Source organism: Eulemur rufifrons, chromosome 25 (assembly GCF_041146395.1).
Source record: "Eulemur rufifrons isolate Redbay chromosome 25, OSU_ERuf_1, whole genome shotgun sequence".
In the NCBI taxonomy this organism is placed as follows: Eukaryota; Metazoa; Chordata; class Mammalia; order Primates; family Lemuridae; genus Eulemur; species Eulemur rufifrons.
In genome coordinates, this window is record NC_091007.1 from 12,501,542 (window position 1) to 12,515,429 (window position 13,888).

The following is a 13,888-nucleotide window of genomic DNA, read 5'->3' on the forward strand; positions in this document are numbered from 1 at the left end:
AGAAAGAGAAGATGGAACGATTGGCCTGTCATATACCAGAAAGGCTCTGTGGAAGACATAGAAGATAATTATAGAAAAAAAGATACAAGTACTTGCAGGAAGAGTAACTGCTGTTTTCTTTCCAGAGCAGTGGGTTCATTCTCATGGTGGTTAGATTAAATAAGGGATACCCAGTTAAATGTGAATTTCAGATAAACAATAATTTTTTAGTATAAGTACATATTGCCTGGGACATACTTGTACTGAAAAAAGGATTGTTTATCTGCAATTCAAATTTAACTGAGTTTATATTTGCTAAATCTGACAATTCGACCATTCTTTGTAGCATTTGGAGTTCTATATAAATAGGAAATTAATTGATTGAATTGCATGAAAGCCCATGATCAGTGTCTTTGTTTGCTAAGAGGAGTAACTAGGAGTGAGAGTGAGATTGTAAAGATTCACTACCAGAGCATGATTCTGTGTATGATTTCTAGAAAGCTAGAAATGGGATGAGATCAAAAGCAGAGAATTGTGCATCTATGGAGAAATGAAGGAACTAGTCACTGTGACCGGTGTGTCTTAAGAACTGGATTTCTCTACTGCTGATAATCACACGGTGTTCCTGAATGTTGACAGCTCTTGGAGACCAGTCAAGCACTTCTTAGCAAAAACTGTAGGACTTCTTCAGTGAGTCAAATCGGAGCACAGTAAAGGAGTCAATTGTTTTAGATGCATATTGATTTCAAAAACCGTGTACTTATAACTTGTAGTAATTCTAAGCTGCTCAAAATTAAGTAAAATAGTATGCTTCACATGAAAAGCGAAGCTTCCTGTAGCTATTATGTGAAGTTTATATCTTCTCTTGATCATCGAGGAGTAGATATTCCCTGGATGCACAGGGAAAAGAGGCCTGTCCTGTTCCTCCTCAAATGTATGAAGTTGCAGCAATGACTGTATAAACCTTCTACTCTTACATATCTTGAAGACTATTTCAGCAACTCCTGAGGACTGTTACTAGGCTCCTAAAACGGAAAACTGCTACATCACAGTGCGATAAAGCAGCAATCCCACCTGCAAATGTCAGTCCCACTTCCATGCACTGGAAAAATTCTTCCATTCCCTTGCACCATATTGTAGCCTTCTAATTGTTTTATCAATACACATGCCAATTTATGATGGGGTTATACCCCAACAAACCCATCATAAATTGAAAATATCGTAAGTTGAAAATGCATTTACTACCTAGATAAAGCCATCATAAAGTCAAAAAAGCATTAAGTCAAACCATCATAAGTCCAGATGTTCCTCACCTTATGACGGGCCTACATCCTGATAAATCTGTCATAATGTTGGAAAATCTTAAGTTGAACCATCATAAGTCGAGGACCTTCTGTATGAGAGGAGGTGCCTTAATTTTGAAGAATAAGTTAGTATATATGTAAAATAACATTTCACCCTGTATCCCAGTGTTTGCTTTACTAAAAATAAAGTTCGATGAAGAGTTTAATATTTAAAAAAAAAAAAAGGTGATTTACAATGTCACCAAAGTTTTATGCAGGTACGGAACTTATATAGAAATTTGGAATGATTTTTCTGAATACTAAGAGTAGAAAACACTTGTGACTGAGTTGACCAGAGATGCAACCAACTGCAAAATATATAATAGGCACATCAGGACTCTGAGATAGTTTTCATATCGATAGCTAAATTGATTCAAAGGAAAAATTCAGAAAATTTTAGAAAGAAGTTTCCCCAATCCACCTCCAGGAACAACTGCTCTACCTGTCAGATACAGATTGGTCTGCAGTTGTAATGTTTATCTTTGTTTCCTGGAGGTCCTACCTACAATTCCCCTCACCCATTGCTAGATGAAAGAATATAAGCAGCTGCCTAAAGTGTGTATGTTTGAATGTTCACAAAGACTTGGAAAAGGAGAAATTTCCGCTTTACATCTGGGTTAAGGGGGTCATCGCCAGTTGCAGAATAGGCAGTGTTGTGTATACACACATGTCGCCCCTGAACTTGACTCACCCCTGCTCAACTTGACCCAAGCTCCAAGATTAAAATTTAAATTTCAGAAAACATTCCCAAGTCTCTCTACTAGTAACATAGCAGTAATAATAATACATGCATATTAGGGAAGAAAAATGAAAGAAACTATTTCCAAATATATGACAGTAGTTCTTCCGAAGTAAAGACCAATGTTTGCTAAGGCATGGAAATACAAACATGAAATTTAAAAAGGGTAACATCTCTCAGTCTAGTAAAGTATAGAGAACTCTGAACAGAGTTGAAAATGCTTCTGAACTGTCTTGGTAAGTTCCTGTAATTTGTTCTGAAAGTGACCACATGGTTTAGAATTCTCTGTCTTTCAGAATGAACTCAGATGCTTTCACACTTAAGTCAACCAAATGACAGAACTAGTAAGTTGGAAAGTTCTCGGTCTGGGATTTTGAGCCCTTGTGTCCAGGTATAGGGACATTTAGAACCTGACTCAGGCTATGTGTGTGGGTAGCCAAACATCCAGGCAGTGTCGCAGCTAAACATTTATCTATTTATGCCTTTCTACTCTTTCTTTAAAATATATATAAAATCTCCAGTGATCACTGCAGACCAGATTCAGTTGACAAATCATAAAATCCAACGCAGGAACTTTATCATCCTGGGGTCTTGTGAACTCTGACATCCAGCTGGTGTCAGTTTCAGAAAGGCTTTCAGAGGGTACTGTCCCTTGAATGTGGCCTTTATAAGCCCAATAAAAGATGAGAAAGATAAAATCATGTGGGAATTTACCACCATTTGGGAAACTTACTTGACGTCAGGGAAGGCATACAGGAATGATGAGATACTGACCCAGATTCTCTCCTCCACGTCCAGGAAGGTGCTAGCAACGTGCTTCCTGAGTTGGGATTCAGGGAAAACCATTCCTGAAGACGTTTCTCAGACTCATGTCATGGCTTATGTCATTGAGTAAGCCTCAGAAGGAAACTTGGCTATCTGAGCAGAGGATTAGCTGCATGGGTGGTATAAAAGTCAGCATTGGTTCAACCCCCTGGCACATTTTATAGTGTTTCCCCCTCACACCACCTGCTGAACCGTTTAGCTCATCAATATGCATAGATGGGGCAAAGAGAAAGACATTTACTGGGTAAGCCTACCTAACTACCTGGAATTAGTTCAGTCCATTAGTAGTTTCACTTGGTAGAAAATCATACCTCATCTATTATGCACGCAATAGCTGGTATTTGTAGTATTGTGCAGACAATGCCAGGTAATTCATTACAGGTGTTCTACCTAATCAAATGAAAAGGAACAATTAAGTAAGACATCCTAGTTTTCAAAAGGTTGAATCATCTATTAATAATATCCGTAATAACTTCAACATTGAAAAATAACATGATTTCTGTGAGATGATGTCCCGTCCTTTGAAAAGGTTAGGAGAGGCTGTCGCAAGCCCTGATTCAGCTTTTGTAGCACGGGAATGGAAGTTGTACTGCAACACCAAGGTCTTTGTTATTTCAATATGGTAATTTGTTCCTTAAATTTGAATGTACTGTGGTTTTTGTTAGAGCGCTAACATGTATAATATGATGATTTCCTGGGGTGAGTAAATTTTCCTCTTTTCTTCTCTTTGAATCTAAACTCAACCATAGGATAATTTTCTGGTGAGCTCAACTCTGTGATGTCCTGAATCTTGACACCAAGGACCTGACCCCAGCGGGGGAGCAAAGGGAACTGAAAGGGCACACCCAGAATGAGAAGGGACCCCACCCCGAGGGGCAATGTGGTAGAGGGACAGGATATAGACTCACTAAGGCAGGGGATTTAGGTCCAGGTCCTGACTCTGCCTAGTTTTTGCCAAGAACAAGCCCCTTAAACCCTATGAGTTTATCTTCTCATCTTAAGAGGATTGAAGTTGCTTTTTAAAATGCTTCCAGCTCTAATTCTACAGTTGACAACATTCTATAGTAATTTCAATTGCATGTGGAAGCATTTTATAAACTTTGAAGTGAGATCATGCATCTTTGTTTTCATTTTAACACTTTTTAAGTGCTACAACTTGAGGTTGAAAAATTCTAAAAGTGAAAGTGTGTTTCACAACAAACCCAAACCCTTGATTTTACAAATGAAGAAAGCAGGGGACATGTCCTCATGGCTTTTCGTGCCCTAACACTCTACCTCTTATGTTAAATCCAGCAGTTCTACGTAAGTCATCAAAATTTTTCTAATGTTTTATTAGGCTAATTTCACTTGGATATCATGGGATCCAGTGTTTTTTGATTAGTCTTTGGTCAGGACTATCTGAAGATGCACGTAACGTCTTTGAAATCATTTTGACCCTGTCCATCCTGGGGCCCTCCCTGAATCCTTTGCCTTGTGTATGATGCTTTTGTGTCACACAAGATTGAGGATTTTTTTTTCTTTCTTTCCCTCAAATGCCTGTTGCAATTTTAGTGAACCTTTTTACACTGCCCTTATTTTTATACATAATCAAGCAAAATGAGACATCCCGAGACACATCGTGATAAAGGTTTTCAATGTAGTTGCTTATTCTCTGAAAGCTGGTTTAAGATATTGAAAGAAATGAAGAAGCCAAATGTTCTGTCCTATACTTTTACACAGTTGATATGGAGAATATCAACATTATAGTTGAAACTATAAACTAAAAATGTTTCTGTGAGATTATTATTTGAGAGATCTAGCATGCAACTGATTTGTTTTGTTCAAGCAAACAGATACGAGGGTATCTTTCAGTTTTGTTAGATTTGATGACATTGCATTCTTAACGTGCTTTACCTTTAAATTTTACTTTCTTTGATTACTGTGTTGAGCACTCATGATAGAATTTTTTTTTTTTTTACTATGGTTAGTTTTATTTGCTTTCATTTTATTTTCTTTATAACCTATTTTTCCTCTCCTGTCCACCTGATGATTTTTGAATTGTTTGTCTGTATATAGCTATAGACATAGATGCTACTGGCTTAGATGCAGAAGAAAATGATATGCCAGCAAACCACCGCTCCCCTAAACCCAGTGCAAACAGTGTAACGTCACCCCACTCCAAAGAGAAAAGAATGCCCTTCTTTAAGAAGGTAACATGAACTTCCAAGCTCCCATTGTCCACCCGCTCGACTGCACTGCGTCACATTGCTAGTCCTGTTGACTGTCTGCGTCCTTTGACAAGCCAATAACATGCATGCTCTGTTATTCTTTGTTTCTTTTCCATGCTGCTGTAGCTAAGCAGAAGCAGAAATCGGTAAGTTTACATTGACATAGCTGTGTTTATCCTGCCACTGGCATCATTAGCATTAATTCCCACAGTTGTATTAAATGCAATCATTTCTGTCCTAAGAAAAGAACCTTATCAACAGCTAATTGAGTCCATGCATTTCAAACCACCTAAATTTAGGGAGTGACCTGTTCAGACACCATTACAGTACTTATCCTTTTTGATGGAATAATCTCTGCCACCGAGGGAATTTGTTTCAACATTCAAGGATGTCAAACACTGACAACTCCGTATGATGCACCTCAATTGTGCATGCTTATTCTGTCTGTCTGTCTGTATTTTTTTCCCCAGAGATTTAACTTATAATCAAGCATATTAAAACAGTTATTAGATTCTGATTTATGATATCCAGATACGTAGCTTGTACTAAAAAAAAAATTATTCAATTTTTAATTTAGTCAGTATTTAAACTTCTAATCCACTAGGTGCAAAATCTGCAGATGAGCAAGACCAGTGGAAAACTGCAGGCTTGTTTTGGCGGTTTACTGTGAGTTTTTCCTATTGTCATATATAAATACTCTCCCGATGTTCTTATCTTCTCCATCAGTCAGATGTCAGCATCTCACCTGTTGGACGGTGTGGCTGGTGGCCACACACAGAGCCTTTGCCATTGGCCACTCAAGATGCTACTTGTCCCCCAACTGGAAATGAATAGGGTATTCCTAAACTCTTTACTCCAAAAAAGGCTATTTCCTTTCAGCTCATTTTGTAGCTTCAAAGCATTATTTTTTAAAGACCACTAACTACCCCCCCAAAAGAGAATTTCCATTTTTTCCCCCTCTTTTGCACACCACTTTCCATGGCTACTACACTGTCTTTTAGAGTCATACTTCCTTACCTGGCAAATCCATGGGAGTATTCTAACATGCAGATGTGAAGTAAAGTCCACTCTCTGCCCCAAACTCTCAATGTACTGGACTCTTTTCCTTCACAAACAAGTATTTTGCTCTTTGGTGGAACTCTAAAGTCATTAATGAGGTGTCAGATACTGAACTGTAAATTTTTTTTTTAAATAAATTATATTTAGTAAGGGAAGAGCTCATCACTCCAGGCAAAACTTAAAACACTGGATTTTTGTGTTAGCACAAAAAGTTCCAACTTGATGTTCTTCCACAACGGTGGGTCTGATATTCTTGTCACAGCTAAAACTTGCAGCCAAGTGACTAACAGTGTCTGTAGTTCAGAAGCTTAGAAAAATCAGCATTGCTAAGCTGCTTTAGACTTTACAGAGATTGCAAAACTTTAAAAGTGTTTATCACAATTTTTTTTTTTACTAAATAATTCAAAGGAAAGAGAGTTAACCAGAAAGGATAGATAAAATAATGGTGTCATTCTCAATAGGGCACAAAGCACCAATATTCCATCAAATAAGGTAATTTCTGTAGCTCCCCTATTGATTAAGAAGCTGATTGATTACCAGCATGGGGTAACCTTTGGCTAGTTGGCAGTCACAGATCGAAGGAACCAAAGACCTATCAAATACTGGGCCACTTAAGACTTAAAGACTTGAGATAAAAATTTCTTGGTAGCTATTACTAAAATGCATGCAATTTATATTCCTAATTACAACGGTGGAAAAGGTGTTCTTATACGGCATAGTTATAAGGACTTGGCTTCTAAATGGTTTTCAGTATGGTCCCAGGTGGTATAATTGTAATAATTTAATAAATATGCTTCTGATGCCTTCGGCACTGGTATTCATTCTTCTTGTTATTGATTATGTGGGAAACTTCAACGTAGAGTTCAAAAACAAAAAAACAACCTGCGATTCAACGAGAAGATTTGTTTTCTATGTTTTAGGTTGCTTTTAGAGTGATGCTTGTGTGGCATTTTGTGCTGTCACTGTATTATGTGTGTCTTGTTTTTTTTTTTGTTGTTTTTTTTCCATTCAAAAATGTATTCTAGCTTGATTGTGTTTAAAATTAATTTTGAATGCTAGGTAAAAATTTCAGCAGTGAAATTTGACAGCACAGTTGGTAATGTTTTTCTTCCCTCTGATCATACTGTCTGTGACTATTGGTGAAATCTCAGATGGAAGGTTTTGAATTTGAAATGCTTTTTATTCCCCTCTGAGGCAACTTAAATGAAAATGAAGCCAGAAAGATTGTAATGGGCAATTTTAAGCAACAATAAAATGTTCTTGAGTGATAGGCTGATACAAAAATTACATTCACATTTGCACATCAGTTTATCAAATTCTTAAAATAGTTTGAAGACTATTTTTGTGTTTGTGCATGTGATTCTTAAAATATATTTTTCAAATACTCTTGAATCAGATTTGTAGAGCAATGATTTGCTTATCACAGTGTCTAAGGCCATATCTGTCTCTCTTCTATAATAAAAAAGTTCATTTGTGGATCAATTTAATATTCTCTGGTATCAAAAGAGCCACTTTTAATGTAATCAAACGAATTAGCTGTTACCTAATTTATTTTAAAAAAATTTATTGTAACCACTTTATTTGAAGCAGTTAAGCTGAAAACTGTTGATAGTTTTAGAAATTGCTACAAAATTTAGCTCCTACCCCTAGTCTTCCAGAAAAGAAGTAAATTATTGCAGAAATACATGGATTTGTTATCTAACAGAAACACTAAACTACTTTTGAGAAACATGTTAGATATGCAAGTTGATAATGAATCTTTTGAGGCCAGTGAAGCATAGTTGAATATATTATCACACATTAACTACCTTCCCTCCAAGACACATAACACATAAACCTTACATTTTAAGTTTTTATGTACCAAAGTATAGGAAAAAAGCATCAATCACTAAGGTGTGATTGGTCATCATGATTACTGTTTACTAGAACAAGCATGCATGCTAATTTTAAACTCTCACAATACAATAGAATTTTTCGAGTATTTGGTAGTGAGAGTTATAATATTTTGAAATTAGGTTTTATGCAGGTAAGATACACAGACATGCAAGATGTAAAAATAATGAAATATTTCTTTCCTCCATAATTAACCATGTTATGTCTGCATTTCAACTCTTCAGAAAAATGCATCTGAAAAGCGGTATTAACTTGTAGTCAAGCCTAAAGCACCTATTCTGCATGAGGCATGTTTCTGTTTGTTCTACCAACTAGATTTTTGTTCACAAGTAGCACCTCCTGCTTTAGGAACTGATAGGCCAGTAGCCTTTACTGAGAAGAGCAAGAAAACTGTAGACGATCCACTAACTTAAAACTTTAGGGAAATAAACCCACCACCGATCTTTGGGTTTATTTAGAAAAGAGGCAAGTAAAAATAAATACATGTCTTGAAAGCCAATGCCTCGTATCATAGAGTTCAGACAGAGTACCTTGTATGTAAAATATTTAAGTTCCCCAGCCTGTGAAACGTCTAAAAGCCTCTCCTCTCTCTGCAGACAGAGCACACTCCTCCTTACGACGTGGTACCTTCTATGCGACCGGTGGTCCTAGTGGGCCCTTCACTGAAGGGATACGAGGTGAGTAGCCACATTCTGTAGCACACTCCACTTTTGCATGCTGAACTGTTTTGTAACTCTACATCCTCCTCCCGACTCTCGTAGTTAGAGCTTTTAAAGAGCTCAAAGCAACAAAGCATGTTGTTTTTCAAGCTTAGTGTTTCGTTTTCCTGGCTGTGGCTTTGAAGATCTCTGCTAGCTACAACTTACTCAGCCCAGGAAATTTTTAATTTCAAATAATGTCAAATGGAGAGTGACTGAAACCCCTTGCAATGTCATTTGTTACTAAAACATCGCGATAAGTTCCGTTTCACTGTCATTGCCTCAGACCTCGGAAGAACGTGGCCGCCTCACGTGCTACCTTTTGCAAATGCAAAGCTCAGGTCTCCAAGCATCCCAGAGAGAAGTAAAACTGCTTTATCTCAAACAGTAATATCTTTTTAATCTTATCTTGATTTATTGCTTGCTCAATTGCAGGTCACAGATATGATGCAAAAAGCATTGTTTGATTTTTTAAAACACAGATTTGAAGGGCGGTGAGTATTTGGGAATACTGGGTTTTGTGGATTTTGCCTTAAAGATGACAAACCCCTGGTGGGATAAGAGCATGAGCCTAAGAGAGAACTGCCCTCTGGTGTCTATATAACGACAGGAAGTAAGTTTCGTTCAGTTCAGTCTGGTTCAGTAACTATTTTTCCTATGCGCTTTGCACATTCTCAACCCTGGTTGATCTGGTTCCTGAACCTGCATCTGTAAGATGAACTTGGACATGGCCTTCTGGCTAGTTCACCCTCCATTGCTGCCCAGACATTGCACTAAATATTTCTCTTTCGTTCACTCTTCTAAAGACTCCCCTGTCATCTCTCTGAATGTTCGGCTTTATCTCCCATCACTGTGTTCCTAACAATGGCCAGTCCCGCCCTCTGAACTATCACTATCGAGATACAGCTGTGACAGTCCTTCCCTCTCTCCTCATCGGTCTCTCCCGTTCCAGTGGAAACTCCATCAGCATGTCAAAATGTAGTTATTTCTCCTCGCATCTGACCTCGCAGTCCCTCTGGGTATCTCCTTTTTCCTTCTTTTCTTTACAGGACAGTTCCTTGAAAGAGCTGTGTGTGCTTGCTGTCCTATTCTCTTGAGCCTACTCCAGTTACACTGTCACCCACGCCAGTTGGTCAAAACTAGTCATGTCACCATCACCAGTAACCTTCCCAGTGCTAAATCCAGGGACGAGTTCTCAGCCCTTATCTCACTTGACCATGAGCAACAGTTGACACGGTGGACTCTTCCATCCTCTTTTATCATAAATACTTTCTTTGCTTGGTTCCTGGGACCACAGTGTCCTGGTTTGTTTCTGCCACACTAGCCACCCCTTTGTCCCCTTTGCTGGCTCTTCCTCATCTACGAGACATCTCCTTGAGAGCCCAGGGCTAGGCTCTTTGGGTTTTGCTTTGTCTACATTCCCTTCTTTAGTGATTTCATTCAGTGTCAGATTTTTAAATTCCATTCCTTTGCCGGTCTCTCCTCTGAATTCTAGACCCATGTATCCATCTGCCTGTCCACCATGACCACTATGATGTGCAATGGGCTTTTCAAACTTGGGCTTTTCCAATTTGGGTTGACTTTTGGCAGGGAAGACAAAGGATAGGGAGGGAAACTTTTATAGCAGGACAGATGTTGTTAAGAAATGATCAAGAAAGGACAGAAGGGGAAGGAAGAAAACAGAAACTATGTTTCAAGGTTTAAAAGGACTTTGTAATCAAGGTCTACCTAACCAAATGCTCAAATTAGATTTTTTTATTTTGCATAACTTTATGAAATATTTATTAGTTGGTGCCAGGAACTACAGCCTTTAGTGTGGCCCAAGGCTATCGGGCTCTGGCCAAGTATTAAAGGCATACCTCTAATCTGCCCCATTTAGCTTCTATTTCTTCATCCTTGGCTCTGTCATGTATCACAATTTGGAGTTGTCTCCGTGAGCATGCACGCTCAGAAATTTCTGCTAAAATAGGCGCTGTTTTCCGTGACTGTGTTAACCCACTGCCCTTTACTAAATGCCAAAGATGGGGAAATGGGATGGAATTTCCTGACTTACCACTTCTACATTAAACCTGAATAAGTTTTGAATTTGGAAGATAGATTCCAGCCAGAGGGTGTATCTTGGACCCATGTTCTCAAGTATCAGCCACCCAGATTGATTTCATTTAAGAAACAAATACACAAAATATCTGGATGTTGTATCCATCTATTCTAGCCAGAAGTAATTTCCATATGGCTTTATAAGTGGACCTGCCTGGGCTCGTCTTGACTTACGGACATGGAGTTCAATATTGTAGGTTTGTGGTCACTACTGAAAGGTCATCACAGGAAGTAGTAGAGTTCATAAAGTAGGATTTCAAAGGCCATGTAAAAATGTAACACTTTTACCCATGACAAAACATCCAGAGTAACTGTATCATTAAATGCCTTTGCTTTTGACAAGGCAAGACAGCAACAGAGGGTGAAAGTTCATCAAAAACATCAGGTATGAGTGCATACATGACATTCTAGAAGGGAAAAATGAATTGTTTCATGATGATGTATTAAATAAACTAAATTTATTTTTTAAACAATTTTTGAGCCCAAGAGAAGAAAATATGAAAGGAAATGTTGATGATGAAAAGGTTCTAGATGGTCAGGAATTCCTTTTCTGTTCTGAAACCCACCTAAGTCCATTTGTAGAAGCCCCCAGAGAGCTGTCAGAATCACTTTTCTTGCTGTGAAAATAGCATAAAGTGTGTCAGGTCAGAGAAGAGATGACAAATCATCATCCTCTTTCTGTTGTGTGCAATACGGTAGCCTATTTAAAACTGGATTCACCCTAACCAACTGTGTCATGTAAACAAAGCAGTCCTCAGACTCACCTTGTAGGACAATGATAGGTAAATTAACAAGGAAATCAGGGACATGAACGAAAGCTACCATCTGGGATAAATGCAGTTTTTATTTCCCCCAGTGACTTTGAAATGTCAGCTTATCAGCACTGAAGTTGCTGTAGGGATATGTACACTACTGCCAGAATCTTCTGCGAGAGAATCTTACTGGAAATCAGTGATCCTGGGAAACATTACATCACTGTATTTTCTGGTGTGAGAAATTTATTACCAGCCAGTGCTTAGGGGAAAAAAAAAAATCCAGTGGACTCTATACCACTTTCCACTAATTGAAACCAGAGCTTGAGGACAGGCTGTGGGCATTTGTAACTTTAAAACGTGCATAGTGATTTCGATATACTGCAAGGGTTGAGATTTATTTCTCTAAACTGAATTGGTCCCCAAGAATTTTGCCCTTAGCATTTTTGAGGTCAGATGCTGGGCAGAACCCCAAGTAATGATGATGCCCAAAGCATAACTTCAAGAGTTAAACTGGGATAGTGGCCTGTGTCTTAACCACATAAGCAGGTCAATGGAAGCTTGGCTGAGTAATACCACGTGCAGAAAGAAAAGACCAAGCACATGGGACAAGAAGATGTATCATTACAGAAAATCTCACCCTTTACCTGAATTAGTTCCCTAGATGCTAGACTATAAGATGCTTCTGAGCAGGTTTAGTCTGTCTTGTCACCACTGCCATATCCCCAAGATGGTGCCCATGACAGGGCAGCTGCTTCCCAGTGAGTAGCCAGGGCTCCCTAAAGGCACAGGCCCAGGTGGCTGGGCACATAGTAGGCTCTCAATAAACGTGCTGAGTGAATGACTCCCTCTTTGGCCATGCAGGTACTTAGCATAAAAGGAATCCTATTACATGCATTATAGCTGGAGCTTCCCAGATGGCATCACCCTACCCTTCTACACCCACCCCCGAATAAATGAAAGCATTTTAAGATCATCATTGAGCAATGGATGCTCCTACGTGTAGCCTGACTTTGCTTATGAATGCGTTGTGAACTAACAATGAAACTTTTTTAAATTGATGGGTTTAGTGTTTCATTTTCTGATGCTCCTTTTTAAATGCTAAATAAGATTTTCATCAAATACTTATCTTTTCTAAAACAGCAATCTCATGCAGCCATAAAAAATGAGTAAACTGTTGAAACGCACAGTGTGGATGAATCTCAAACCCCTTACGCAAAGTGAAAGAAGTGTGACTCAAAAGGCCACACACACAGGATATTTTGCAAAAGGGAAAACTATGTAGGGACAGGAAACAGTTCTGTGATTGCCAGTGGTGGGGTAGGAAGGAAGACTGACTACAAAGGGACAGCCCATGGGACTTGCCCAGGGGGTCATGGAAGGATCCCATGTCATGAATGTGATGGTGGATACAGAACTCTATAAATGGGTCCAAACTCTTGGAACTGTACACCAAAAAGAATGAATTTTATAGTATATAGATTAAAACGAAACCTTTTTGCAAAAGCCAGTCACTCTTTTCATAGCTTGTCAAGCGCCCTGCTCTCCAGATAGCAACTGTGTATTTGGGTTTTTTCTCCTGGCCTCTAAATGAAGTGCTTAATTTGCTGCTTAGGTTTTCAGCATTAGGCATTGTCTGTGGATTTTATACCATAAGGAATATTGAGCGCTCGTGCATATCCCATACACACACCTGCAGAAGTCTCTTCCTCCAATCTCCCAGCTGTTAAAAGTGAAGAAACTACTGGATGCATTTGAATATACTGGGAAGAGATTTAGATAGCTGGGGGAGAACTGGCAGCTGGGTTCATGACACAGTTATAGAAAATTAAGCAAATATAAAAGGTAAAATTATTTCATGGAAACCACAAAGCAAGCACACAGGAAAAAATATGGCATGGTTCATTTGAATTTATTTGCATGGCTCATTTGAATATTATTTGCAAGGTTATAATAAATGTTAAATATGGAACCAACCAAACTTATTACTTACCTTCTTGAATCTCTGAGTTGTTCTAGCCAGTTCTAGTCTAGACCGATTCTCTCTGTGCTGGGTGTCATTCTGCAACAGCCCTCATCACTATCATTGGAGATTCCTTTCACCTTTCTTTTGGGTTGGAGCTCCTGTTTCCTAGATCCCTTAATTTCTTTCAAGCTTTACCCTTTTTAATCAAAAACATTCTACGGTAGTTTCCCTGGAAAGAGTACATACAAATTTTTTCAAGACCCTGAATGGCTGACAGTGTCTTTAAATCAACCTTCCTATGTAATTGATCATTTAAACAGTCATGGAATA

General features: G+C 38.5%; 1 protein-coding gene across 5 annotated transcripts in view; it reads left to right on the forward strand.

The window, feature by feature from the left end:
- The window catches only part of CACNB2 (calcium voltage-gated channel auxiliary subunit beta 2), a 299,751-nt gene that overhangs the window by 268,277 nt on the left and 17,586 nt on the right, over positions 1 to 13,888 (forward strand). For 2 of the 5 annotated variants that reach the window (XM_069459014.1, XM_069459017.1), the window contains 3 exons: positions 4,942 to 5,075; positions 8,642 to 8,722; positions 9,179 to 9,237. In XM_069459014.1, the coding sequence (XP_069315115.1) occupies positions 4,942 to 5,075; positions 8,642 to 8,722; positions 9,179 to 9,237 (274 nt within the window). Of the gene's footprint in view, positions 1 to 4,941; positions 5,076 to 5,219; positions 5,240 to 5,697; positions 5,760 to 8,641; positions 8,723 to 9,178; positions 9,238 to 13,888 lie in introns of all 5 variants that reach the window. The other 3 variants (XM_069459016.1, XM_069459018.1, XM_069459015.1) reach the window with 2 other exon arrangements.